This window comes from Gopherus flavomarginatus, chromosome 6 (genome assembly GCF_025201925.1).
Source record: "Gopherus flavomarginatus isolate rGopFla2 chromosome 6, rGopFla2.mat.asm, whole genome shotgun sequence".
NCBI lineage: Eukaryota > Metazoa > Chordata > Testudines > Testudinidae > Gopherus > Gopherus flavomarginatus.
This window is the reverse complement of record NC_066622.1, coordinates 133,682,194-133,709,854: the sequence shown is the minus strand read 5'-3', so window position 1 is coordinate 133,709,854 and position 27,661 is coordinate 133,682,194. Positions and strand designations below refer to the sequence as shown.

Here is a 27,661-nt window from a genome sequence, read left to right as displayed (position 1 = left end):
AGGCATATTATGCAGGAACCCTGGGTTAAAATCTGAGCAGCACATCACAAGGAGTCATGAGGGGAGAGCAGATAGCAGAGGCAAGGTGTGATGGAGGCCCAGGTGAAGATCAAGCCTATAAAGGGAGCATTCACAGAGTACTGGATGGCTCGGAGCTATTGGTGCCTGCCATCTTGGCTTCCAGACCTGAATCCAGCTGAAATCTCTGAGGTGATAGTGAACAGTTCCTGCCCTGTGGGCCACGTGAAATGGTTTGCTGCTCTTGGTTGCTTCCTAGTGGACAAGAACCCATAGCTGCAAATTCAGCACAGCTGATGCTAATTGGCCGTCTTGTTGCTGAACGGGTAATGGGATTGATGGAGATTGAAATACCCCCAGGGATCTGTCTGCATAGCAGCTGGGAGCCAGCCTCCCGGGCTGGGTAGGCAGACCCATACTGGTGGGACTGAAGCTAGTATGCTAAAAGTAGCAGAACTTCTCAGGCCGTAGGAGGCCGGGTGGGCTTGAGAATCTAAGCTCCAGCCCTCATTTCAGTGGAGGTTAGGAGCCTAAATACCTTTGAGTATCTGAGCCAAACTTCCTGAAAAAGCCTTTTATGAAGACGTAGGCAGTGGTATTGTAACCATGTTGGTCCCAGGATATTAGAGAGACCTGGTGGGTGAGGGAATATCTTTTATTGGACGACTCTCACCAACAGCCTTTGATCCAATAAAAGGTATTCCCTTGCCCACCTTGTCTGTCCCTTATGAAGATTGTCAGCCATTGCTGCTAGTAAGCCGAGGAGAGAACTAAAACGGGAGAGGGAATCCAGGGGAATCCAGGGGAAAGGAGCGCTGGTTGTAGACATCTACCCTAGATCTGTAGAAGGGAAAATGGGGTTGGCAGCTTCCAGCATACAACTTAATGAAGGGGAAATGTGTGTGGGGGGCTTGCGGGCTTAGGGAACTCTGAGCTCTGCTATTACACCCAGGGGGTGTAAAGCTGATCCACCAGGCAGATTGCCATAAGCTCTCAAGTCTCATAAAAATGCCATTATTCTGGGGGAAGAATACGCTGTATAGATTGGTGGATTGTCTCAAAACCCTGTTTGTCCAATTTGTCTAGTGGTGTTATCCGAAAATGGCTCTGGGTGTTTTTTTCCCTTAGACTAGTTTTATCCTGCCATGAAGTTTTCCGTCCTATCTTATTTGGAGTCTGCTTTACAACTGCATTATCTGTTTGAAATGCAACTGGCTTTATTATTGGCGGCGGACCAGTTTCTAAAGTGGGGTTTACTGGCAATATTATGACGTCTGTCCTTCTGATTCACTGCACAATCCTGTGGTTATGAAATGATGAAAACTGCAGCAGGCAACTGTGGACTGCTTTGAGGGCGTAATGGAAAATGCAGCTGAAGCCTTCAGGAGGACAGAAGCAAAGGTCTTCAACTTAAAATGTATCGATATATGGACTCCACTTCAGCGAGCTGATGTGGAATCAAAATGAGCCGCGAGAAAACAGAGAAGTCATCTTGGAATGAAAGAAAGGGAAACAAATCAACAAACAAAAAATCCTGCATCAAGATGATCTAACTTGGCTGGAGAACAAAAACCAAAAATAAGAATATTGAGTGAGGGAAGCAAAGATTTATTTTATTTTATTTTAGATATTAGCCTTTATCATAGTGAGCCAAGCCACTGGCTCATCTGATCTGGTTTCAAACCACCTGTGGAAATAGCCTGTACTGGAGGCTTCAGTGGAAAATGAGCATCCCACTAATACTGATTGTCAATTTTATGCCATGCTAGAAAATGAGTGTGTGTATGGGGATTCCTATGCTATCCCTGTTCCTGGTCAGCCTATGCCTGGAACCATAACATTTGATTGGCTGTAGCATTTTCTTAGCTTTCAGGACCACAAATGTTACTAATGGTCATTAATTTAACCAGTATCCTTTCCAACCCCCATCTTTTTTCTCCTCCAGCAGCTGTATAATTGTTAAGCCTGTGGCTTGCTGCGTGAATTCAGCTAATTAGGCTGAAAGAGCATTGTATTGATGATGCTAGTGGTGCATGCTGCCCTTCTAGATCATTTTAATAGGCTGATCACAATCTCTGCTTCTGAAGTGATCATTCTCAAGCCATCAAGTATTTATTCATTGCATCTCAGGAAAGGAGAGAAGGAAAGAGGGTGTCTGTGACCCTACATGAGTTCCTGGAGAACTTGACAACCCCCTGGCAGAGGGTACTGGGTCTTGCAGTATGTCTCAGTGCACCTGTTCTGGCCCTTTAACGGTGAGAGCTGTAGTTGCAGGTCCTGTGTTCGTTCCTAGTCGTGTGCCCTACAGGAAAATCATATATAATAATCCCTACCTCTTCTACTGCATTTGTCATCGGTAGATCAAGACATTTCACAAAGGAGGTGAGGTGCATGAGCCCCATTTTACAGGTGGTGAAACTGAGGCACCGAGCAGTGAAATGATTTGTCCAAGGTCACCCCCTGACTGAGCTGGGAATAGAACACAGGTCTACCTGAATCCTTGGCTAGTGTTTAGTCACTTGTTTTCCTGACACTTTAGGCACAGAATCAAACAGGGGAGGAGAGCTCACTGCACCTGTCAAGCAAGAAGGCCTGAGAGGAAGGGACCTGAGTGGAGGAGGGCTGTGAAGTCCTTGTGAAGAAGCGCTAGGGTCAGGCCCTGCGGGGGCGGCAAAGACAGTTCTGAGTTGTGTTGTTCTCAATCATTGTTTCCAAGTGACTAAAGAAAAGCATTGGCACTGGAACGTTGTCAGAAGGATGATTTCACTTCCCCCTAGTTGGTGGGTCTGGCCACCAGCATCCACTGTCTGCTTCAGCAGGGCCTGTCCCTGTGCAGCGCTGGGTGTGGTAAGTCCTGAACTCTCAGCTGAGCATTTGTGGGGTTTTGACCCCTCTGAGGAGTATGCTCAGCAATGCTTTGCAGGGCATAAGTTCACCCCGTGCATGCTAGCTGGCAGTAACCAAGCCCTCCATGGAAGGCACCATCTTTTTCTTGCACTTTGCACAGGATGTAGCATGAAGAGGGCCTAATCCCTAATAGGAACCCCTGGGTGCTACCACAATAATAATAATAATAAATAATTTATACCTGTTTGATGGCCTGTGTGAGATGCATAGTGGAAGGGTCTCAGACCAGTGCCGTCCCCCACAAGAGCTGTGGGGAGGGGTAGCTGAGTGGTTTGAGTGTTGGCCTGTTAAACCCAGGGTTATGAGTTCAATCCCTGAGGGGGCCATTTGGCGATTTAGTTGGGGATTGGCCCTGCTTTGAGCAGGGGGTTGGACTGGATACCTCCTAAGGTCCCTTCCAACCCTGCTATTCTATGACACTGGTAGGAAGTCAATAAGGAAAGCATGGGCTAAAGAGATGGTGTTGCACTGCTTTCCCCCTATGGACACTGCATGCAGACCCAGTCGTGGTGTGGGGAAGCTGCTGTTGTACATGCAGTACCTGTTCTGGGGAAGAAAGAGGACTTGAGTCTTCAAAGTTGTCAGACTAGCTGCCTTTCATGAGTGCCACAAAAAAAGAAAGTAAACGCTTCTGAAAACCAGCATTAAAAATTCACACTCCCTGTTTCTCATGCTCCCTTTCATGTGTCTGGGATCTCTTTTGAAGCAATTGTCATGTAAAGTGGTTTGGAAACATCAGAAATATATATTTTTTTAAAATCAGATTTCAAAAGCCTGGTTTTGTTGTTCAGTAAACTCGTATTTTGATATTGTTTAATTTTTTTTGTCCTCCCTCCCCTTTTGCATGTGGAGCCGTGCGACTAATCCATAAATCCGGCTCAAGCCGAAGAGCCACCTCATCACTGTGTTCTGCAGATTACTCACTAATTGCATTTGGTGTCGCTCGCTAACTCGAGGATCGCATCTCACTGTATCATTGGCAGGGTTTCCACTCTCATGCCAGCACTGTAGAGAACGTGCCCATTGACTGGATGAGTAAATATGTGGCCATTTTTTTAAAGAGACCATAGCATGGATGAGAGGGACTATACTGACAGCATTGGGCTCTTGGATCATCTCTACCATCCCATGGCGGTTCTTCCCCTCTCACTCCATCACCTCCATCATACCCCACTTCTGACCTACAGGGGTAGTGGCGTCCTCCTCCGAGAACATTTGGTCAAGTGCTGTCTGTGGAGCTTGCCGATAAGGAAGCCATCTTGTTATCTGTAGAATGGCAGATACTAAAGGCCCCAGCCAGTACCAGTGCCTGACTTTACTATACTTAGGGGCCTACCAAATTCACGGCCATGAAAAACGCATCTCGGACCGTGAAATCTGGTCTTTTGCGTGCTTTTACCCTAGACTGTACAGATTTCACGGGGGAGACCAGGGTTTCTCAAATTGAGGGGCCTGGCCCAAAAGGGAGTTCTGGAGGGGTGTCATAAGGTTATTTTAGGGAAGTCATGGTATTGCCACCCTTACTTCTGCACTTCAGAGCTGGGTGGCCAGAGAGTGGCGGCTGTTGTCCAGATGCCCAGTTCTGAAGGCAGCGTCCTGCCAGCAGCAGCACAGAAGTAAAGTAGCCGCCACTCACCAGCTGCCCAGCTCTGAAGGCAGCGCAGCCATCAGCAGCAGCACAGAAGTAAGAGTAGCAGTACCGCAGCCCCCACTACAATGCCCTTGCAGGCCCCCTCTCCACAACTCCTTTTTGGGTCAGGCCCCGACAGTTACAACACAGTGAAATTTCAGATTTGAATAGCTGAAATAATGAAATTTACGACTTTTAAAATCCTCTGACAGTGAAATTGACCAAAATGGACTGTGAATTTGGTAGGGCCTATTAAGGGATAGTCACTTCCCCAACGCGTGTACAAACTAAATAGATAAGACAGCCAAAGGAAGGAAGAGTATCCCATCTAACAGGTGAGAAACTGAGGGATGAAGTGGCTTGACACAGGGATTTTGTGGTGGAGCTGAGATTTGAACTTTGAGCTCCTTAGGGCTAAGCCAGTGGTTTACTCGCAAGCCTAGGCAAGTTGTAATAAGGGTCTATTTGTGATATAGTCTGTGAATCTCAATGTTTGCCAACAGCTTTTAATGACTGACATTCCAGAACTTATGCTGCCACTCCCTGTGTCCAGAAGAGTTACAAAGTTTAAGCAGAGGGTGGGTGTGTTGTCTAAAAAGGACATCGCAAGGTATTTTGTGCTCTTTATATTTTATTTCCTTCTGGTGTAAATAACCGCAGGAAAAATAATGCTGAGACCAGTTTCTACCCCCAGATCTTTTTTTTTTTTCCCTCTGATGACCTGCCTCCCTCCTTTGTTATTCTAGGGTTGGTGCTTATGACAGCATTTTAGTGAAGACAAACTGCAGAATAACTCATTTTATGAGAGAGCGCACGTGGGTATACTGATGGGCCCAAATTCAAACGCGATCCAGACACCTTCCCTGGGTTTTGTGGGGTTCGGAAGCTGCACCCAGATCCCGATTTTTGCAGTCAACCCTTTGTAATGGACTAAACCAAAAGCTTGGATCTGTATAGTTCTGAAATCCAGATTGGCTGGCACTGGGCCGTCTCTAATAGAAAGTATTAGATGGAGCTGATCAACCTATTGTATCCATAAAAACAGGGTTTAAGTTGTCAGACTGTTCTTGACACCATGGGCCAGATCCACAGTGGGAGTAAATTGGGATAACTTTATTGAACCTGGTGGAGGTGTGCTGATCTACTCTAGCAGAGGATCTGGCCCAATTTCTTTCTGAATGGACCATATATTTGATTCGGTAAAAAAAGGTTTCTGTCTTCTTACCCCTTCTTACCCCTTCCAGATCTTGTCTCCCCCTTTCCAAAGATGATTGCCATTTCTTCTCATCTTTTCCCACGTGCAGAGACAAGCGCAGGCAGCCTTGATTTATGTCATTCAGTTGCCCCGAAGCAGCCATTTCTGGCCCAGCGGTCAGGTGAAATGAACTGAATTAAAAGCTTCAAAGTGGCTTTTAAAGGCCCTATTTATTGTTTGGAGAAAAATTATAGAGTGTTTTTCATCGGCGATTGCCTTCCTATAAACTGTCATCGTTCATCTTCTATACTTCCCTTCCAGTCTCTCACTGCCTGCATCATCTTGCCAGTCATTAGATAATATCACTCAGTCTCCTCTTCCACTCTCCCTAATTGCTGGTCTGTGTCTCTCTTCATTAGGTTCTTGTTCTTTGTCTCACTCTCATTCCATCCAGTTTCTGTGTAACCGGTGACCTCCTTTCACCCCAATTCCATCTAAACCCTAATAAAAAACAACCAGAAGTTTACACAGCCCATTTGCTTGTCGTCAAAGTCATAATTTATGTTTAATTCCTGGGGAACGGCTCAGCTCTGGCTCTCCGTTCATAGCCGCTAACCCCACTGGCCCAGTTTGCAATTGTTCAGCCGTTGCTTGCACGGGTTGAGCCCTAAATGCTAAGCCTGCGTTCGGGAGTCAGTGCTCCTTTGCTGCAGCCTCTTTAGGCACACCGAGTCAAGAGTTTGCAGCAGGAACACATTGCATTCTGGGTGCGGTTGTTGGTGTTTTGGTTTATTTGCTCAGAAGTCATTGGGCTTGTTGCAGGGGTAACTGGGGGAAATTCTCTGGCATGTGCTATACAGGAGGTCAGACTAGGTGACCTGATGATCTCTTCTGCCATTAATATCTATTAAAAGTCTATCTGCGCATTACAGAGAATCTTCTACCTCCTTCCATAGGCGGTGGGGATCCACATATATTTCTGTTGAGACTATGCTATAGAGACATCTTTAGTGAAAGGGCTGGAACCGGCAGTGCAGTGGTTAGAAGACAGGACTGGAAGACACTTAGACTTGAACTGTGCGGAGCTGCTGACTCCTTGGGTAGCACTGACCATACCCCTTCCCCTCTCTTTCTCATTTCACCCATTGGAAATGGAAACGGTAATACTTGTGTAACTCACAAGGATGCTGCAGTGCTTAATTAACTCTTAGGAAGAACTTTGAAATCGAGGCTGCAGAAGTGAACATTGTTATTTTATGGCAAATTTGAGTTGATGTTCACACAATTATAGTGAATTTTACATCCAGTGAATTTTGATCCACAGAACATGGGACACCCCACCCTTTGCTAATAGGGGAGAATGCCACATGCCACTAGGTTTTTCTTCAAAGCTGCAAAACCAATACTTCTCTGACCCTTCCATTAAATACCAGTGGCTGGGCCACCCGAGTTGTAGGAGGCATTTGCTTCAGAGACATGCCTAAGGCTTTGTGAATGCCATCCTACAAATTAAGATGGAGTCACTCATCCATTGTATGTATGTATGTAATATTTACTGTTTCTAATTGTGTTTCCACCTTTGGAACCTGAAGGTAGAATATGTTCCCGTATCGATAAATGTCTCACAGTGTTGTGTGGACACATTCACATTGCTTGAGTAGGGTATGTGACGGATTGGACCCCTCCTTCTGGGATGCCACCTGATGTACTGAGGTTTCACTGAGCTCCACCAGCCTAGATTCCCTCTCCCTATTTTGCTGAATTAGGCTCTGCAGCCTCTTGCAGCACACGTACAGGTAGAGCCACATCCATCTGCAGACACAGACTGAAGTCAGCTCTGTGTGAGAGGATTCACCCAGCACTCATGTGCACACCCCCTTTGCGGAATAAACCCAAAATAATACTGTCTTGTGCTGTATAGAAAGATCTGCACAGTGCAAGCGCATAAACATTCACCCTCTCCCTCAATGTAAAGAGAGAGATGCACAACTTCTTACACCCCACTCAGAAATTGCACAAACTGGGTTTAATAATAAATAAAACAACTTTATTAACTGTAAAAGGCAGATTTTAAGTGATTATAAGGGATAATAGCAAACAGAACAAAGATTATGAGCAAATGAAACAAAACACACATAATAAGTTTAAGATCTTAAAGAGACTGGTTTCAAGAAGTAATTTCTAAACCTAAATGTTATTTTGGGCAAGTTGCAGAGTTTCTGTAGCTAGAGTTTCAGTTATTTCTTTTTACAGACTGGACCCTGTCTCAGTCTGGACTCACCCCTGCCTTTCCGCTCAGGTTAGTTCCTTTGTCCCTTCAGGAACTTTCAGCAGGCTTTCTTCTTTGGTAGGCAATGGAGGAGAGTCCTGTTTGCCTTACTCCCCAGCCTTAAATTAGATTTACATAAGGCGGGAATCTTTTGTTTCCTAGTCTTGACCTCCCCTTCCTTTTAATGGAAAATTACTAGAAGTCCAAGATGGTTCTTAGTAACAGGTGACAGGACCACCTGACCTGGCAGTGTTACACCTCTCAGGAAGGAGCGAGATTAGTATCTTTAAAGTCTTAGTGTTTCTTCCTAATGGCCCATCAAGGCTTTGATGGCTGCTTGTCTGGTGGATGTCTCCCAAATATACACCCAGTTGTAATTGTTACGTAGTCAATATTCCTAACGTTGGATACAGGGCCGCCCAGAGGAGGGGGCAATTTGCCCCAGGCCCCAGACTCCGCAGGGGCCCCTAAGAGAATGGCTGAGGCTCCCGGCCCGCCCCCGCCCCTCTCCCAGAGCCTCAGCACATCCAGGAGCTTCCCTGAACAGCTGCAGCGTGTCTCTGGTGGGGACTGAGCTCAGCCCCACTCAGAGCTGCGTGGTAAGGGGGTGGGGCTGTGAGCTCAGGCCCCACCCCCTTACCGCGAGGCTCTGAGAGGGGAGGAGCTCAGGCCCCGCCGGAGGTAAGCTGCATCGCTATTCAGGGACGCTCTTGGATGCAACACACTGAGGCTCCGGGTGATAGGGGGAGCCGGGGGTAAGAGGCCAAGGCCAGGGGGGTTGGATAAGGGTCAGAAAGTCCCAGGGACAGTCAGGGGACAGGGAGAGGACAGAGGTTGGGGGGGCAGTCAGGGGACAGGGAACGAGGGGATTGGATTGTGGATGTTCTGGGGGTCTATCAGGACTCAGCGGCAGGGTGGATAGGGGTCAGGGCAGTCAGGGGACAGGGAGCAGGGGTGGGGTCCTGGGGTGGTTGTGGTGTTGGGGTCTCTGGGGGATGGTGAGGGGACAAGGAGCAGGATGGGCCAGGGATTCTGAGAGGAGTGGGTAGTGGGGAGGCAGGAAATGGGTGGGGATCAGATAGGGGGCAGGGCCAGGCTGTTTGAGAGGCACAGCCTTCCCTACCCTAAAGCTCATTCAGCAGTTTGAGGCTTGCAGAAGAGCCAAGCTGTTAGCTTTTCCATTAGGGCTACCATCCCTTTCACGTCTCAAATGCCAAGTTATAGTCTATATTTAATTTCAGTGCCATAGGGAGATTCATGTCAGAGGAGGGTAGCTTCATTTAAAATTAGCCACTGGGGGAGGAGTCACATAAGAAGAGCAATATCCTACACCACCTACCTCCTTCCCAACCTACCAAGAGAGATCCCGCCTCCCCTGGATTCCCTGAGGCTTCAGAGGGATTAATTCAGTGGTCCTCAAACTTTTGTCCTGGTGACCCCTTTCACACAGCAAACCTCTGAGTGCAACACCCCTCACCCCCTTATAAATGGAAAACACTTTTTTTATTTATTTAACACTATTTTAAATGCTGGAGACAAAGCAGGGTTTGAGGTGGAGGCTGACAGCTCGCGACCCCCAGTAATAACCTCGTGACCCCCTGAGGGGTCCTGACCCCCAGTTTGAGAACCCCTGGGTTAATTTAATTTATGCACCCTGTGTCCATTCACATGCATGTGCTATTTTGAGCATTTCAGTTTTCACAACATAGGCTCATCCCAGATTCTGGAACAAGCTCAAATGCTCAGTTCGTGGAGTATGTACATAAACTATACTAAAGACAAACCCCCAGTAACCGTCTCCAGTTTGTGAGGGACCCCATGGAGCCAATCTCTAGGAAACAGATAAATGCATGGAGGCTAAGTCCATTAATGGCTATTAGCCAGGATGGGTAAGGAATGGTGTCCCTGGCCTCTGTTTGTCAGAGGGTGGAAATAGATGGCAGGAGAGAGATCACTTGATCATTACCAGTTAGGTTCACTTCCTCTGGGGCACTTGGCATTGGCCATTGTTGGTAGAGAGGATGCTGGACTGGATGGACCTTTGGTTTGACCCATTATGGCTGTTCTTATGTTCTAAGCTAAATGAACCCAAAGTTATGGAGACAGATGTGAGTCAGGAAAGCCAGCAGAGTATCAGAAACCTGGAAAAATCTCTGACTGGATGGGCTCAGGCATTTGGTCACAAGCTGAGGTGGTTGAAAAGTTTTGGATTTTTTTTAAGCAGAATTTTTTTTATTGTTTCTTTAAACAATCAAACACAGCAAGCAGCAAATATTTGGCCACACACTTCTTAAACCCCAAACTATATTCAGGTTTTGGCAGACTAATTTCAACTTTTCAATTAAAAAAAACACAACAAATTTTGAAGGAAAGCAGACATTGTCCGTGATTTTTTTCTGCTTTTTAAAAACCCCTGGTTTTTGATCCAAAAAAAGTTTTGAATGAAAATATTTGTCCAACACTTTTAATGAGCTTTAGTTCGTTTTAGCACTAGCTGATGCTGAGAACCAGTGATACCTTGTAAAGAAGTTTTCTTAAAACTGGGTTTGTGCCGAGATACGGAAGGTTTATTTTTCCCAGGGCCACCCGTGGCGGGGGAGCAAGTGGGGCAATTTGCCTGGGCCCTGCAGGAGCCCTCACAAGAATATAGTCTTGCAATTTTTTTTATGGAAGGGGCCCCCGAAATTGCTTTGCCCCAGACCCCCTGAACCCTCTGGGCGGCCCTGGTTGGATACAGAAATGATACATGCATACAAACTGGATAAGCACTTTTAGTAAATTATAACCTGTCCAATGGTATCTTACAAGACCCATCTTGTATAAATATGTATCTTCCTTAGGCCACGTGCATATCATGACCATATTTCGATGAAAAATATGGAGTGTCATGCCACAGGGTACATTACAAAGGGGCTAGATTGCTAGGATTTTAATTAATTAGTTAATGTATTTATAGAAAAAAAAGTCAACTTTAAAGTGTTTTGTAAATAAATCGTATATTGTATTGGGCCAAATCCTGACAACATCTGACTTCAAAGGGGATTGTGTTGTGGCCTGTACGAGAAACAAAGTGAGGCAAATTGTTATCTCACCAACCTTGATGTTAAGAATGGAAGGAAAGTACTAATATTTGCAGAAAGAATGAAGATGGTTGCTGTGACTGTGAGGTCAGGGCCTCTGCGCGATGTTCTTAGCACTCACTTTCCACTTGGCATCTTCATGCTCCATAAAACCTTATATTGTCAAGGAGGGGTCTGTAAGATTCAGTCAACAATATGAGGCATTGCAAATGCCCCAGTGCTCTAGCTTCCATTACAAGTTAAAGAGGCAACTCTGGAGACCAGAGGCCTTCATATATCCAGAGAACAGGTCCAACCAAATGCACACAGCAGCCACCCAGGTTTGCCCTGTATATTACCCTGTCAGGTTACTTCAAACATGATATAAAGAGGATTGATTTAGGACTGAGGAGGCACTTGCTGTGGCGAGGTGATGACTCACCACTGCAGCACCTCCTGCTGGTTGTCCAGGGAATTAGTGCTCCGCCCTTCAGAGAGCCCTCTGTAGGCCGGTGTCTCGCCTACCCTGGCCCCCATGTCCCTCCCAGACCCCAGTGCCCTTCTAGGTTAGGGTTTCTCCCCCTGGCAGTACCCCCTCAGTCTGGGTCTCCCCTCCCAGGGGAACTCCCAACCCCTATCCCTCCCTTGCCTCAGTGGCTATTGCCTGTCACTATCTAGCCCCTGCTCACTGGGGTGGACTGCAGTCTATAAACCGCTCATCATTGGCAAGTGGGGTTTGGACCAGCTGCCTCTGCTTATTCCTGGGCTGCACTTCTGCAACCCTAGTACCCGCTTGTGGGCCCTTAACTCAGCCTGCAGCCTGGGGCTTAGCTAGACTGGAGCTCCCCAGCTCCCTCTGCCCTTCCCCAGCACTGCTCCACCCTAGATACCCTTCTCAGCTTCCCAGGCAGCCAGGTCCTCCTCTCTCTAGGGAGCTAGAGAGACTGTGTCCCTCAGCCCTCTCATAGGGCTAGCTGGGGCCTGACTGGGGTGTGGCCTCAGCTGTGGCTGCTTCTCCCAATCAGTCTGGCTTTTCCCTGACACAGCCCACTGCAGGGCTGCTTTTAACTCCTTCCGGGCCAGGGCGGGGTGACAGGGCCGGCTTTCGGCCGATTCTCCTGATTCCCCAGAATCAGGCCCCGTGCTTAAGAGGGCCCCGCGCCCACACCTAACAGGGCCCCGCTCTGGGAGTCTTCAGTGGCATTTCGGTGGTTGGGGGTCCTGTGGTGCCGCAGAAGACCTGGAGCGGATCCCCCGCCGCCGAAGTGCCACCGAAGCCACGGACCACCCCTGGGTATTCGAATCGGGCCCCGCGGGTCATAAAGCTGGTCCTGACAGCAGTCATTGACTTTTCTTAAACTCATAGACTTTAAGATCAGAAGGAGCCATCATGATCCGACTTCCTGCATGTTGCAGGCCACAAGACCTCACCCACCCACTCCTGTAATAGATCCCTAACCTCTGGCTGAGTTATTGAAGTCCTCAAACCATGGTTTAAAGACTTCAAATTGCAGAGAATTCCCCATTTACACTAGTTTAAACCTGCAAGTGACCCATGCCCCATACTGCAGAGAAAGGGAAAAAAAAACCCAGCGTCTCTGCCAGTCTGACCTGGAGGAAAATTCGTTCCCCGCCCCAAATATGGCAGTCAGACCTTGATCACGTGAGCAAGACCCACCAGCCAGACACTTGAGAAAGAATTCTCTTTTGTAATTCAGAGCCTTCCCCCACTAGTGTCCCATCCCCAGCCACCAGCAGCAATGGACCTAGACTGTTACCACTAAGTCCTTTTGTCTAGGGAACACATTGGCTGTGATGTTGTTAGAACTTTTTCTCACTTACCAAGCTGGGGTGGGCTTTGAATCGATGGAGGGCAAAAACTTGGTGTTCCATAACCCCTAAGCCATCCAAGTCCCTGGCCCGATCCACCACTTCTGATTATTGCTACGCAACAAACATGAAACTCCATCGTCAATTAAAACAAGGAGGGAGAGGAAATGCAATTCTCCGGCCTGCTAGATTATTGTACAACATGAAAGAGCTCTGTAATAATTTCCTGCAAGGTCGTCTGGTCAATTTATACTGCATTTGTAAGTTGTTGTGTATTTAAAAAATTAATGAAAGATTTAATTATAGCAGTGTTGCCACTGACCTTTTCTGAAATGACTTCATCGTAAATCTGCAGGCGTTTCAGAACTGTTTTCTAGGTTTCTAATAATTTGCTCGCAAATTAATTACATTCAGCCCCGCAATAAAAGCATAACCTAATTTCTGTAACAGAAGGGATTGGGATGGGATTTGTGGTTCCTTAGCAATCGCTTAATTGAGAGCTGAGAATGATGGTGGTTGAGTCGACCCTCTTGTGTTCGCTGGGAATCCACACGAATTTTAACTGTTTACTTTGAGGCAGGAAAACTAAATCTGTCATGTCTATGGACAGTAAGTTATTGCTTTATGGCCCAGAGTGGAGAATACTTGTTAAAGTGTACTTAGTCAGAAAAGTGCCTCTGTCTAAATGCCATCTGGGCTCCCGTATTTATTGCTTCTCAATGACATCCAGATAAGACCTGCTCAGATGGGAAATCTAAAGATGGCTTTTCATATTGACTTTCCAAAGTAGGTTCTTGAAAACTAAGTGCTCATCTTTCATCTTCTTCCAACCCAGTTAGCAATTAAGGGGCTGCAGTTACGTCCTGATTGACAATGTTATTGGGGATGTATGAGACAGAATGAAGAGTTCACCGTGTTCCACTTTATCTGTATTGCCTCTTGACAGTTAGCAATATTTAGGGAAAAAAACAAACAAAAACCCAAATTCCCTAATTTAGTGAGTAAAGTAACCAGATACGAGACAGACACACTCATGGAGCTGTTCTGTTGAATGGAAAAGGGCAGGTAACTCAGGCCTGGTCTATTATGTGGACATAAGGCATCTTACATCAACCTAATTATGTCAGTGCCTACACCACAGCCTTACTCCCACCAATGTAAGTGCCCTGCTGCAGCAACATAATAACTGCACTCCCTCCAGAGCCGTAGGGCTTATGTCCAGGTAGACACTGTGTTACTTACATTGGCTGTTGGTTGTCATGCTTGTCAATTTCATGGCTCCCAGCTGGAACCATGAAATTGACCAGACAGGCTGGAAGGCTTCCTGCTGTGAACCCTAAGCCAGGCTCAAAGCTAAGGCTCTCATCCCAGGATAGGGGCGGGGTAGGGACTCCAGCTAGAGGCCAGCTGCTCCCAGCTCCCCACTCCAAGCCGAGCTGCCGCCTGGGCTCCCCGCTTCCAGCTGGGATGCCCTGCAGGGTCCAAGCTTCCTGCTCTGAGCTGGGCTGCTACCCAGACTCCAGCAGTGAAGCTCCCCGCCAGGAACTTAGGAGAGCTGAGGGCACAGCCGGACTCCCAGCAGGGAGTTGCATGTGATGCTGAGAGCCCAGGCTTTCAGCCCCCACCCTAACTCATCGTAATTTAGTAGAAGCGCTCTCGGTGAGGCTGTGCACTGCCAGCTGAAAGAGGGGTAGTGCAGACATGAACCACTGTAATAACTGCAGTGGCTGTAATTCAACCTGACATAGGGTGACTTAAGTTTGTAGTGTAGACATGCCCTCTGTGTACAGACTTCCAAGCTGGAGACAGAAAAATAACCCCCAGCTACATCTCTTCATATCCCTTTCCTCAGCCCTGGCTTTATTTCCAAAAATACAAACTCAGAACAATGACAAATCAATTCCAACGACTGGGGCCTTTCCAGTGTCAGACAACGGGGAGAGGAGAGGACGTACCCCCTCCCTAATGATAACCTCCCATTCACCTTCCTTTCATAACCCCACTTAGATTAGCTGCATGCTAGACAGGTACCTGGTAACCCACTACATACCAGAGCACCTTTAAACCTGTCCCAGTGCTGTGGTTGCTTTCCTGGCTGTAACCACGCTTTAAAATAAATGCTTAGCCTTTCTGATCCCAAATTGAGCTATTTTATGAACCCACTACAGAACCTCGTGCTCTAGAGTATCTAGTAGGGGTGCTCACCCCTTGCATCCGCTGCCAGGGCAGGGACTGTTCCCTACAATGTTCTCTTGAGCCTAATTTCACACATCCCACTTGGATGGGGCTTTCCCCATTTTCCTTGGGAATGTATTCTTTTGATAGTCTCCTACAATTCCTTGTCCTTAGTTACTCTAAAAGTAGTTCATACCCTCTGTCTTCAAATGAATCACAGAAATGTAGGGCTGGATTGGACATTGAGAGGTCAAGTAGTCCATCCCTCCATGCTGAGGCGGGACCACTAGAAATGCAGCCTTCACCATGTTGATGGGTTTGTACATCAGAAAAGGGCTGTAAGATCTTGGTGGGACGTATTATCGGTCACTATATTATTGCCAGAGTGGAGATACAGCAGCTTTGTTTGCCTACTTGCAGCTCATAACATCAAAGGCTGGATCATGATGGATTATCAGCATTAAGAAGCTTTTTATTAAAAAAAAAACAAAACAGTTCTTATAAAAATCAGGTGACCCAGAACCATGTCAGCATCACAGAGGGAAACATCCCTTACAGTTCATATTGCTCTAATTACATTTAGTGTAGTATTGTTTCCTTCTAAATTATAGCAATTATATACAAAGATCTTTTTTGAAATCATTTAATTAAAGAGTAGCTAACGCTTTGTGCTTTTGGAATGCTAATATATTCCCTTCCACTTAGGAAACCTTGTTTTTTCCATTAATTGTCATTACCATGCAAGCATTTCAATGTTTTTCTTTTTGTTCAGAAAGCAAGTGGCTCTGGTGAGTTTTGTTGCTGATGAAAGGCCAGTGGAGTCTTCTGCTTTCCCTGCTGTGTAGTCCGCTAATGTTAGTGCAGAGGGAGACCCTGGTGGCTCATCTTGAGAGTGCTCTTACGCCCCTGTTCTGGCCAGTCGCTGTTTCTTGGTTTCTCTAGCCATGTTGTCTGTTGGGTTCAAGCAAGTGTTTATTTCTCTGTTGATGATGTTGTAGCATCATATCCACCCGGCTACCTCCTTTCATGTCAATCTCCTTACAGGTTGTGATGGACAGGCCTGGATTCATCTGGAAACTGCCTCTAGCTCAGCAGGGTGTCATGTAACTTCCTTATTTTCTTCCCATAGGAATTTATTTGGTGGTGGCTCCCTCTCTCTTGCTCCTTCCAGGCAGGGTCACCAGGGCAGCTTGGAAGGAAAATTCTAAGCACAGGACAACTCCCACTTAAGGGCCAGATGATTGGCGACTCCCAAGAAATAACACAATCACACAATATAGTCAAGAGAGTAATTGTATTAAATGGGAAATAAATATAACAGAACAAGGTAAAACACTATTTTCAGGGTCACCAGTGCCCACGCTGATAATACCCATGACATTCCCCAGTCACATGACCTGATATAGCAAGAGAAAAATGTACTGTCCTCCTGGTTCGTAGTGGCCTTTGATGACCTATGACAATGTATCTCCTGTAGCATCAATAAGCAACTTGGCTGCCTAAATTCAGACCAGCCAAAAAGACGTGCATGTTGGATAAGATGGTAAGTCCCTCTACAGGTTAAATAGGCAGTTGGTAATAAAATCACCAAACCCCTATTCCCTGGCTTGAGGACACAGTTCAGGGAATAGAGGTCTTCCAAACAGTTCCCCTGACTGTCTAACTAAAAGATGGTGCACTCACCACTCCACTAATGATCCACAGGTTCAGAGATGAATCCAGACTCCTCCACAACTGCACAGGGGCTGGCAGTTGCAGTTGGCAGGTGTCCCCTTCACACAGGAATCAGGCTGCTTCTGTTCTCAAGATGCAGGGATCAGGTGCAGATTATACTAACTATCCTGGAAATTCTGACTCCTGATCTCCTACCCTAGAGTTCAGATACAATCGCAGCAGGTGGGCAGCCCTGGACTAGCAGCACGAGCTGTACATGCCTCGTGGTAACTGATTTTATCAAGGGAGCTGAAAGACTAACTCAGCTTGACTGGACACGGAGTTTTCCCAACAAAACTCTGTAAACTGGGAGTTACCTGGAAGAGGGAAAGGAAGAAGTTTAGGGATATTGCTACCACGTTTCCAGGGGCGAGTTCTCAGGGAGATCCTGCATGCAGGCCGGGGACTCACCCTCAGCAAGCCCTCACAGGTGCCGGTTTCTAATTTTCCCCTGGGGGTGCTCAACCCCTGTTCAGCCTCAGGCCCTACCCCCACCCTGCCTCTTCCCGCCCCCACTCCACCCCCATCCCCGACCCACTCCACCCCTTCCTCCACCATTCCTGTCCCACCTCTTTACAAGATGCAGTGTTCAGGTGCAGATTATACTAACTATCCTGAAAATCCTAACTCCTGATCTCCTTGAGTCCAGTCTCCAGTAATTTTTTTCCATGCGTTCTCCAGCCCTGATTTTTTTCAGAATGGCTTTTTCCCTCTCACAGTGCTCTCGGGCTTTTGCTTGTCAATCACTTGACTCTAACCACCTCCTTTCTCTCCGACACTGCTCCTCCTCTGAGTAGGCATCTTCCTGTCACGCCCCTGAGCTATGGGGGCCCTCTCACTCGAAATAATGGCTCTCCTCTCTCTCCCCCCATTTGTTGCCTATCAACCTCTGAGTAGGATGACCAGATAGCAAAGGCGAAAAATAGGGACAGGGGATGGGGTGGTGGTAATTGGCATCTATATAAGACAAAGCCCCAAATATCAGGACTGTCCCTATAGAATCGGGACATCTGGTCACCCTGCCTCTGAGCCTGCCCTTGATTGTCCCCCTTTCTCCTGGGGGAAGTGTGCCGGTCCTTGAGTTAGTAGCACACAGAGACCCAGAGGCAGGGCGGGGGTTTACAGTTCAATGAAATAGACCCCCCGGGCCAGTCCCGCAGCTGGTCTAAATCAGCATCACTTTGTGGGAGTCAATGGGACTAGGCCACTAGCCCGGAGGGGCTGGCTCACTAAATGGAGTGACATTTCCATCCTCTAACCCTCCTTTGTCTCATTTAAATCACCGGTATCAAATCCGGCGGGAACCAGGTTTAGAGGAAAAGCGACACAGTTGATTCAGTAGAATATCGTAGCCACTAGCTAAGCCCATACACAGACCACGGTTCCTGAATGCCGAGCTGGTGGGCATGAAGCTGCTGCTGCCGGAGCTGCTCAGTGTGCAGCCGATGTTGCCATTCCTGGGCATGAAGCTGGTTTTACAGCAGCCAGTCAGGGAAATAAAACTAACTCGCTGGGTGCCAAAAAGCAGTCAGCTCAGAAAGGTTTGAGTTCTCCAGAGCCTCGGGGCTCCCCCACCTGCCTCGGGCTCAGGCTGTGCCTGGCTCTAGCACATGTCACCAAAGTGGATGTGAATGAGGGGAGATCATTGCCCCATGTTCCTCCAGACTGCACACCAGAACCAAGCAGGTGGGAATAGGAATGCACCATCCAGAGGGCAGGTACAGCACACACACTTGTCCTGCATCTCAATAGCACAATCCCTTCTGAAGCTGCCCCTGGGGCAGTGCAGCTCCTCACTCCCTGTAATAGAGGTCTCCGTCCCTCTCTGGCCCTTCACCATCCATGCCACTAATCCTGTGTGCCGCACTGCTCCCTACATTTGCATTTCCACAGCACTGGAAGCTTGCATAGCACCTTGCAGTCAGAGGAGAGGCAAAGCCATGAGCCTTTAGGAGTTTACAATCTAGGGTAAGATGAGGCAGAGCAAGGAATGGTGGCAAACACTGGAGAGGTTGGGATGAGGGTTACAGCCATAAGGTTACAGTGCTATGTAGGTTAGGAATGTTTGTGTCTTGAGGGTCGCACTCTCTTGATCTTTGTTTTTCTTCTCCTCTCACTGCGAGACTTGCAAATCATCTTGCAATTTCACCTCTTTTTTGTACATAAAAGAATTTTAACCCCCCGCTAAGCTCATGAATAGCCTGGTTGAATTTTAGGTTGGTGAAAGATGTGGTGTGTTGGAAAAATACTTTCCTCTCCTTCCTATCAACCCTCTAGCTAAGGTGATACTGTGACACCTGTTTCTAGTTGAATACTGGAAATGAAGTAGGTTTAACAAATCGTATCTATATGCATTTAAAAACCTCAGTTAAAGAATTATTGTTGATTTCTAAGATCTTTTTCTTCTTCATCTGAGACTGCTTTGGTAGAACAAACTGCTCGTATTGGCTTGTTCTGATGATGCATTGATTTGCTCCATCACCTTTATTTCATTTTCTTTTTCCCTCTGTGAGACTGTAGCTTTGTTTATGGCTTTTAAAGTGGTCAACTGATGTCTGTGCCCCCATCTCCCTGCACCATGCACCCCGTTGAAAATATGGTTCCAGCCGGTTGAAAAGCCACTTCTTATGGAGAAAAGAACTGTTGGCGTGAGGAATAAGAAGTAGTTGCTTGATTGAAAAGCAGTTTCCCTGCAGCTAGCTGAATGATTCCAGATGAATGGAGACTTTTGTGTAGATACCTGATGTTATTTATTAATTAAAGGCGGTTTTGTTGTGAGTTGTTTCTTTGTAAAAGATGTGAGCTTCTGCCGAGTAAACTCTCTTAGTGTTTATCACACAGGAAGGCAGCACAGAATGTTTAGCATCGAGATGGTTGGCCTCACGTTGGCCCTGATCTTGGAAGCACTTAGGCATGCATGTGATTTTATGGGTATGAGGAAGGATGGCCCTGTGGGGATGGTACTGCACTGGGCTTCAAGAAACCTGGCTTCGAATTCAAGCCAGCACGCAGATGTCTGGTATTGCCTTGGGCAGAGTGCTTAGTCTGGAGTTTAATGTTCATTGGCCTTCCTGACAATCCCAGCCCTCACGTCTCTGTGCCTCAGTACCCAATCCTGTGCTATAACCCATTGTCTGTCCTGTCTATCTGGAATGCACACTCTTCTGTTCCTACTGTGTGCCTGGGACTGCATAGCATCTGGCACAAACAGGCCCCAGTGTTGGTTGGGGCCTCTAGCAACAAGTCCACTAGCTTGGGGGCACATCATGAATGAGACATTTCCTTACTTGGCCAGATCGGCCATAGATGTGGGTCATTGAATCATTGGTAATGATCAGCCTGCTCAAAAGAATTGCCAGAAAAGGAAGTTCCTGCCCTGTGGTGGAAAACGATTATCACATGACTTGACCTCGCTCCAGAGAAGTTGAACTAATTAAGAGATGGTAGTTTGCTGTCTTTGCAGGCCGTCATCTTACATCATGTTTACCAAGCCCGACTTCCAGAAGCTGGGGCTGGACGACAGGGGATGGATCACTTGATGTTTTCCCTGTTCTGTTCATTCCCTTTGAAGCATCTAGCAATAGCCGCTGTCAGAAGACAGGATACTGGGCTGGATGGACCATTAGTCTGATCCAGTATGGCCCTTCTTATGTTCTAAGCACCTCCATCATGTTGGTCTGTATTTTCATTTCATTCTTTGCTGCATAGTGATTTTTTTAACATTTGGGTTCTCTCTCCTTTTTGTGCAGTCAGAATATTTAACACCAGTGAGAACATGTCATCTCAAAAAGGACCCGATCGTATAAATACATGTATAACTGTATTCACCTGAGTAATTCCACTGGCTGTAATAGGGCTACTCTTTACTATAATTATTTATATGACAGGAGTGTCTAAAAGCCACAGCTAACATCAGGCCCCCATTATGCCAGGTGCTATACAGACATACAGGAGTGTGTCCATTGTATATCCATTGCACTCTAATAAGGCAGGATACACAAAAGGACAGAGAACAGGATACCACGTACAAGCAGATGATTGGAAGCTGAGGCACAGGAAGGTAAAGGCTCATGGTTCAAAAAAGAACTAGATAAATCCATGGAGGACAGATCCATTAATGGCTATTAGCCAGGATTGGCAGGGATGGTGTCCCTAGCCTTTGTTTGCCAGAAGCTATGAATGAGCGACAGAGGATGGATCACTTGATGATCACTTGTTCTGTTCATTCCCTCTGGGGCATCTGGCATTGGGCACTGTCGGAAGATAGGATGCTGGGCTAGATGGAACTTTGGTCTGACCCAGTATGGCTGTTCTTGTGTTCTTTCCTTGTAATGTGTTCTGGGATTCAATGTTGGTTTCCACCCTTGGTTCACTTTTGTATGGAGACTCCATATTTCCATGGCTGACTGTGTATGCCTTTCTCTCTTTTCCAATGTTCAGAATTTTTGGCCACTTCAGTCTCCGCTCTGAATGGCAGCTGGTCAAAGTGGACTACAAATCCATCTTCAGCAGGAGGTGCAACAAAGAGGACTACCAGACCTGGCACCTGCACAATCAGGTACCATTGACTCCCTACGCAGTCTTTTATGGGGCACAACACAGCCTCTGAAGCTCAGAGTGTTTGTGGGTAGGAGCCTATCACGTTCTGTTCTTTAGAGAGGGAAGGGTCTAGCATTCATCAAATCAGTGAGGTGGTTCTGACCTATAGATATCACATATTTTAAATAGTTCCTCCTAATGCTTCCAGAATGGCATTAAATCTCAGTTAGACTCAACTTGTGCTTTGGAATGCACGGAGAGCATAGTGAAACACACTGAGCTGGATTCTCATTTGTCCTAAGGTCCCTCGCCACCACTCTGGCTGTGTAATAGGGGCCTGTAATGTCATGTACTCCCATGCTAAGGCCCCCTTACACTGCCAGAGACATATAAAGGGGCCTTAGTGTAAACAGGAATCTGGCCCAGTTAGATAAACTAACCTAAAAGCATTGGATCAGTCACTCGGGAGACACCAACAGGAGAATTCTGTCAGCTGAGAGTTGTGATCCTAGGAAAAAGGGTAAAGAGCTCCAGCTCCATGCCAGTGTACTTTTAAACTTGTAACAGTGTTTAGAAATTCCATTCCACTAACATGTGCTGTTCCTCATTGCTGGTTTAAACTCAGGTCTTGGAGTTCTGGAGTCTATTTCTGGCTCCACCACTCACTCAGGCAAGTCATTTCCCGTCTCTGTGCCTCCATTTCCCCATCTGTAAAATGGATATAAAAGTATCTACTTATCTCACAGAAGTTTGGAAATCTCTCAGGAGCCCTTTGCTCGAAGAGGACAGAGAAGACCATATTATTATTTTATTATATGTATATAAACTTTCTCGTCTGTAATCACTGGCCTTATTATCACATTAGGGTCATTTGGGGCCTTGGGAAGCCAATGGGAGTTAATGCAGTCCTGTCCTTCGGGGAGTTGTTTGTAGGATTGGGGTCCTTGGCAAAACAACCACGCTGTGATATCACAGTCCTTTCCATGGTGATGAAGTGACATTACAAACACTGAAACTGTGATGTCACTGAACGAAATCAGCAAGAGAAGATGCATTAGAAGTGAGTGTCATGGAACCTGGAATATATCGGGTGGATAGAGCCATGACACAGAACGAATAAAACTAATGCAAAATGAAGCAAGGAGAAAGCATCTGCTAATCTAGCTGGGCAAACTGTTTGGACCCCTTTTAGTCCCTCTCAGGTGCACCTCAGGTTTCACTATCTTCATCCTAACTTCCTTAGACTGCATCTCTGGGTTGACCCCCCTCTCCTTGCCTTCTTACCAGCTGCCTTAACATGACAGGGCCAACTGTGTTTGGTACCTGGAAGCCCTTTTCCTCTGGGTTCCTGTGACAGCATCTGATCAAAGTGTCTCAAACTCAGCTTCTTCAAAACAAAGCGTTATGTATTCACCCAAAGGAACATAGCATGCAGTGCAAAGGGAGAAGCCAGAGGAAGTCTATATGTGTGGGCCTGACCTACACTGCAGTCTTCCCATGCAAATTCTTGTGAGTTCCATTCAGCCTGGTTACCTCCATCTCTGACTTGGGAGAGATGGCTGGCTTGCTGCAGTTTCTGTATCTTTCTGCCTGAGCCTCATCTCCAGCAACAGCTTCCTTTAATTTAACTCTGTGCAGTCAGGCATGATAATATCAAACAGATAAAACATGATCTGTATAAAAAGTAATGCATATAACTCCTTCGTTCTTCGTACCATGGGATCATCTAGGCAATCAGTAATCACGAGAAAAATAAGGAATGTAATTGTGCATTTTGGTTTGGGTTGGTTTGTTTTGGGATTTTTTTTTTTTTTGGCTCAGACAAGTTATTTCAACCTAAGAGAAAAGATGATTGATGGTAATTCACCTAAACAATCTGTATTTGTTCGAACTTTCCTTCAAACTTCCTTCCGCAGTGCTTTAGAAAACCTCAGTATTAATCCCCTACACAGCGCTTGACGAAAATGACCGAGTGCTACAAGGCAGTAAAGGGTAGTGAGAAGAGGAGGACTCAGAACTCCTGGGTTCTACTCTGAGCTTTGTCACTGACTCTTTGCGTGACCTTAGACGATGCACAACTTTTGCCATATGTAAAAAAGAAATAATCATTCTGTTTCAGTAACAGGCAAGTCACAAGGGGACAGCCAGTGGGAGACTTTAATGAAGTTAGTGTAGGGGGAGGTTTATGAAGCTGTAAATGGGAGTTAGGAATCTGGGAGACTTGATTTGAAGTTTGTACAGAGGAGGTTTTTAAATGTGTAAATGGGAATTAAGTACTCGCCCCTCCTGAATTTCAAAGAGCGCATTACTGCCCAAATCATCCCCCAAGATGCTTTGATATCCTGCTGTATAGTAATAGTGGTGAGGCAAAGACTAGAAGTCCTCATGTTCTTCTCCTCTTTCTAATCCATGATGGTTCTGCTGCCAAAGGGTGAGCCTTGCGTCATGGGAGAGAGGAAGATCTATAAGAAACGCAAGCCTGGAGCCCAGTGTGCCCTGGGTCGAGACTACTCCAGAACCGTTGTATCAGAACCTTGTGTCTGTGCCGAATGGGACTTCGAGTGGTAAGTATTCTAGCCCATTATAACTAGTGTTCCTGCTGCTGTTGGTTCTCTGCCTGTTCCAATCCAGCCGGCTCAATGTATATGGAATTCCAAGGGTGGGCTGTGCAGTGCTAAGGGATTTTTTTTGCAGATCATTCTAACAAAGGAGTTTCCCCTCCAAAGGGTGCCCCTATAGGGAAGGCATCTCAGTCTCACTTGACTTCTGTAGCCACTTGAGGCTGCATCGTGGAAAACAGGGCAATGATTTTCATTTTAGCCTGAGAAACTGTTATTGCTTTTCAGCAAGATTTTATTAAGAAATGTCACCAGCAAAAGCCAGATCGGCCTTTTTTCGCACACATCCCCTATGTGGTCTGGGCCTGTCAGAAGTCACAGGCTGCTTTGCATAAATACTGATGTTTTGAGGTAATGGCATCGTAAATTCCAAATTGCTCTGAGGTTTTTTAAAAAACCCTGATGTTGCTCGTACATTTGGGGAAAGTTTCCTGTCTGGGATTTCTGCAGGAGGATGGTAAGGGGTGACTAAGAATAGCTGATTCTCAAAGGGGTGGGGGTACACACAAGATCTGGGGGGGCGTTCACGAACACCCAGCAGTTCAGATGAATCCCTGATCTACCTGCACCTCTTGGACAGCTAAACTGGGCTGGGAATGCAACAAGAAGAGGTTGTCTTGGGAAGATGTTTTCATTTCCTGCTTCCATTTAAGTAGGCAGGACCAACTCCTCAGCTGGTGAAAATCAACCTAAATTCACTGAGGACTTCTTAGGCTGGATTCCATTCAGGCCTCCTGCATGACATCTGTGGAGCTATGCCAATATACGCTAGTTGAGGATCTGATCCACAGGTTTTTTTTCAAGACTTCCTGATACAGCTTTGGCTGGGACCTGGACATGCATCAGGTGCAGCCAAAATGAGAAAAAAATGAGAAGAAAGATAGCTGCCTTTTCCTGAATATCAGTGGTGTTTGGTCTAAGCAAAGGTTCAGAGACGTCAGGTAGATTTTTTTTTTCATTTTTGCTGAACTAGTTGTTCATTTATTCCTAATGCAGCAACGAAATCTAAGACTCTTCTGGATTATCCCAGGAGATGTGGCACATTTGGATGCTGGTCTCACCCTTAACGAGAAAAGCTAACATTTTACAATAAGTACCAAACCTCCCTGCACTGTCTACCCATACCACATCATTTGCTTCTACCGCTGTGCTCAGCCTGTCACTGATCTCCACAGATGCTTTTGTGTTTGTCTGGTTGGTTACTGCTTTGAAGCACTCCTGCTTTCTCATTCCAGAGTTCAGCCTGGTGTATTTTTAAGGCTGAAGTGCAAAGCTACTCTAGTTTAATTGGCCTTAAAATGCGGTTGGTACCTTGGAGAGTGACTGTAAAATGGCAACTTCTTACTCAATAGATCCACTTCCTGTATCTATTCAGTATCATTTCCACCTACCTTACACACTAAAATAAGATTTTACTGCCTTATTCTCCTGTTAGCCCTGCAGAGCCAACGCAACTATAACGGAGACAGCTGGATTCTATTCCAGCTTGTGCACCCTCAACAAAATCCTTAACTGGCTTCTGAGTGCTGAATCTTCATTGATAGTGATGCATGGGCCAGAAAGAACCAGTTAACATTCCAATCCTTGGTTGAGTTTGCAGGGCTGACAGTTACAGAGTGGGGAGGGAGGAACAAAGCAAAGAGTTTCAACAGTGACTAGTGATTGGGGCACCTCCCTTTTGGATGCCCAACTGGAGATATTTTAAAGGGGCCTGGTTTTCATGGTTTTCACTTTCTGGAAAACATGGCCCTTCCAGACATCTCAAGTTGGGCATCTAAAATCACCAGTCCATTTTGGAAAGCTTGGTCAATCCATATTTTGCATGTAAGCTGAAGACATCTGATTGGGAGTCACTGAGGGGCAATAGCTCAGTGGTTTGAGCATTGGCTTGCTAAACCCAGGGTAGTGAGTTCAATCCTTGAGGGGGCCATTTAGGGAACTGGGGTAAAAATCTGTCTGGGGATTGGTCCTGCTTTGAGCAGGGGGTTGGGCTAGATGACCTGCTGAGGTCCCTTCCAACCCTAATATTCTATGAAACTAAGACACATAGAACTCTGTCTTGTCCTTATGACTTAGTCACTATTCATGGCAAGACCACAGTTATAGATGAAAGCACATGGGTTCGCTAACCCTGTGTGGATAGATACAATGAGGACATAGCTGTGGCTATCGACATTTGCAGACACACTCAGACATAATCATTTTAAAAATCAGACTTTTGCCTTGTGCAGAAGCAATGGAACTGAGAAGTGTTATTAAAATACATTGTGGTATTTTCCCCCCGCCCTGGTTCTTTATTTACTCTGTCAAGAAAGAAAAGACAGAGAAGCAGTTGGACTTGATTATTTCCCTAACTTATACAAACCCTGGGGCTTGCAAGCGGGAAGGTGGGCAGCATGTGAGATTTTAATATACAATTACCAGAAGTTAATGAACGAGCCCACAGCCTTCGGGGCATACAGCCATGTTGTCTTTAATTTTATTAAATATTTATGCAGCTCTTTTCTTCTTTTGGGCAAAGTACGGCTCCTCCTGAACATTTTTAATTACGCAGTCACTGCCAGGCATTCTTTACTGTGCCAGGCTGACCCTCTGAGAATGATTAAATGGAATGTTGCGACAAAGAGCCTCAGGGAATTTCTGAACCTTTTTATGCAGCTTGGAAATCTCTGTCCTCCAAAGAATACTGGCAGCAGGAAGGCTGCACAGTGAATTCATCTTGCTAAAACCCTTCTCTGAAGCTTTCCGTTCAGACTCTGGCATGCTCCTGGATAAAACCAAGAGCATTGCAGGGCGTGTGGAGCCTTCGTAGTGTCTGTGGTTCCCATAGCGCTGGAGTTTGTTGGCTTGTTGTGAGATGAACTTCGTGATCATTTTTTTATTCCGCCTCTTTCTCTCAAAATCCCCGCTTTAGCTCCAGCTAGCCAAAGAGGGAGGCCCAGAGGATTTGATCCAAAGCCCACCAAAACTAATGAAAAGACTCCCGTTGACCTCTTTGTGCTTCTGATCAGCCTTGTGACTTCATCAGTGAGAGGAAAACTGGGTGTGAGCTGGGTGTGTTTCCATCCCCTAAAGGTTCAGGGAGGGATCGATGAGCTGGATTCCTCTTCCCTCTGAATGACAGTAAAGGTTTGCCTGCACTGCAGCTGGGAGTCAGCCTCCCAGCCCAGGTAGACAGACTCACTGTAGCAGGCTCAAGCTAGCATGGTAAAAATAGCAGTGTGGATGTGGCAGCTCTCAAGCCAGTCACCAGATTTGAAGCTCGCCCAACCCCCGGAGTCTGAGCTCTGGTGGTACACTCTGCAGGGAAGATGCACCTTCTGTTGTGTAATCATTAGACTACCAGGGCAGTTCCACTGTTTGTTGTAAGTGCTCTTTTGGACAGGCATCAGTCATGTCCTTGTTTGCTCGTTAGCCCTGTCACTGTTCAGGCATGCTGTTCATCTTTATTCCTCTGCTAATCATTCAAGATTGGCTCCCGGCACTTTGTGTTTTGTGCGACGCTTCCCTGTCACGAATGTGGCGAGATCCTGGGACATGGTTTGGTTCATAGAATCAAAGGAAATGCAAAAAATTAAATGGCTACAGGTTTAGTTAAGCTGGAAGTGAACCAGATTTTCTTCCTCTCTTGTCACCACATGGAACAAAAAGCTTCCAAAGTCGTGCAATGTTTGCTGTTCGGCAAAGCTTTCTGGGGCTGCATTCTTC

At 46.4% G+C, this 27,661-nt stretch overlaps 1 protein-coding gene across 1 annotated transcript in view; it reads left to right on the top strand.

Annotated features, from left to right (window-relative positions):
* SORCS3 (sortilin related VPS10 domain containing receptor 3) overlaps positions 1–27,661 on the top strand; it is a 503,211-nt gene that overhangs the window by 428,671 nt on the left and 46,879 nt on the right. Inside the window, exons 15-16 of the mRNA XM_050957974.1 lie at positions 21,237–21,354; positions 23,766–23,899. Coding sequence (XP_050813931.1) covers positions 21,237–21,354; positions 23,766–23,899 — 252 coding nt within the window. The remainder of the gene's footprint in view (positions 1–21,236; positions 21,355–23,765; positions 23,900–27,661) is intronic.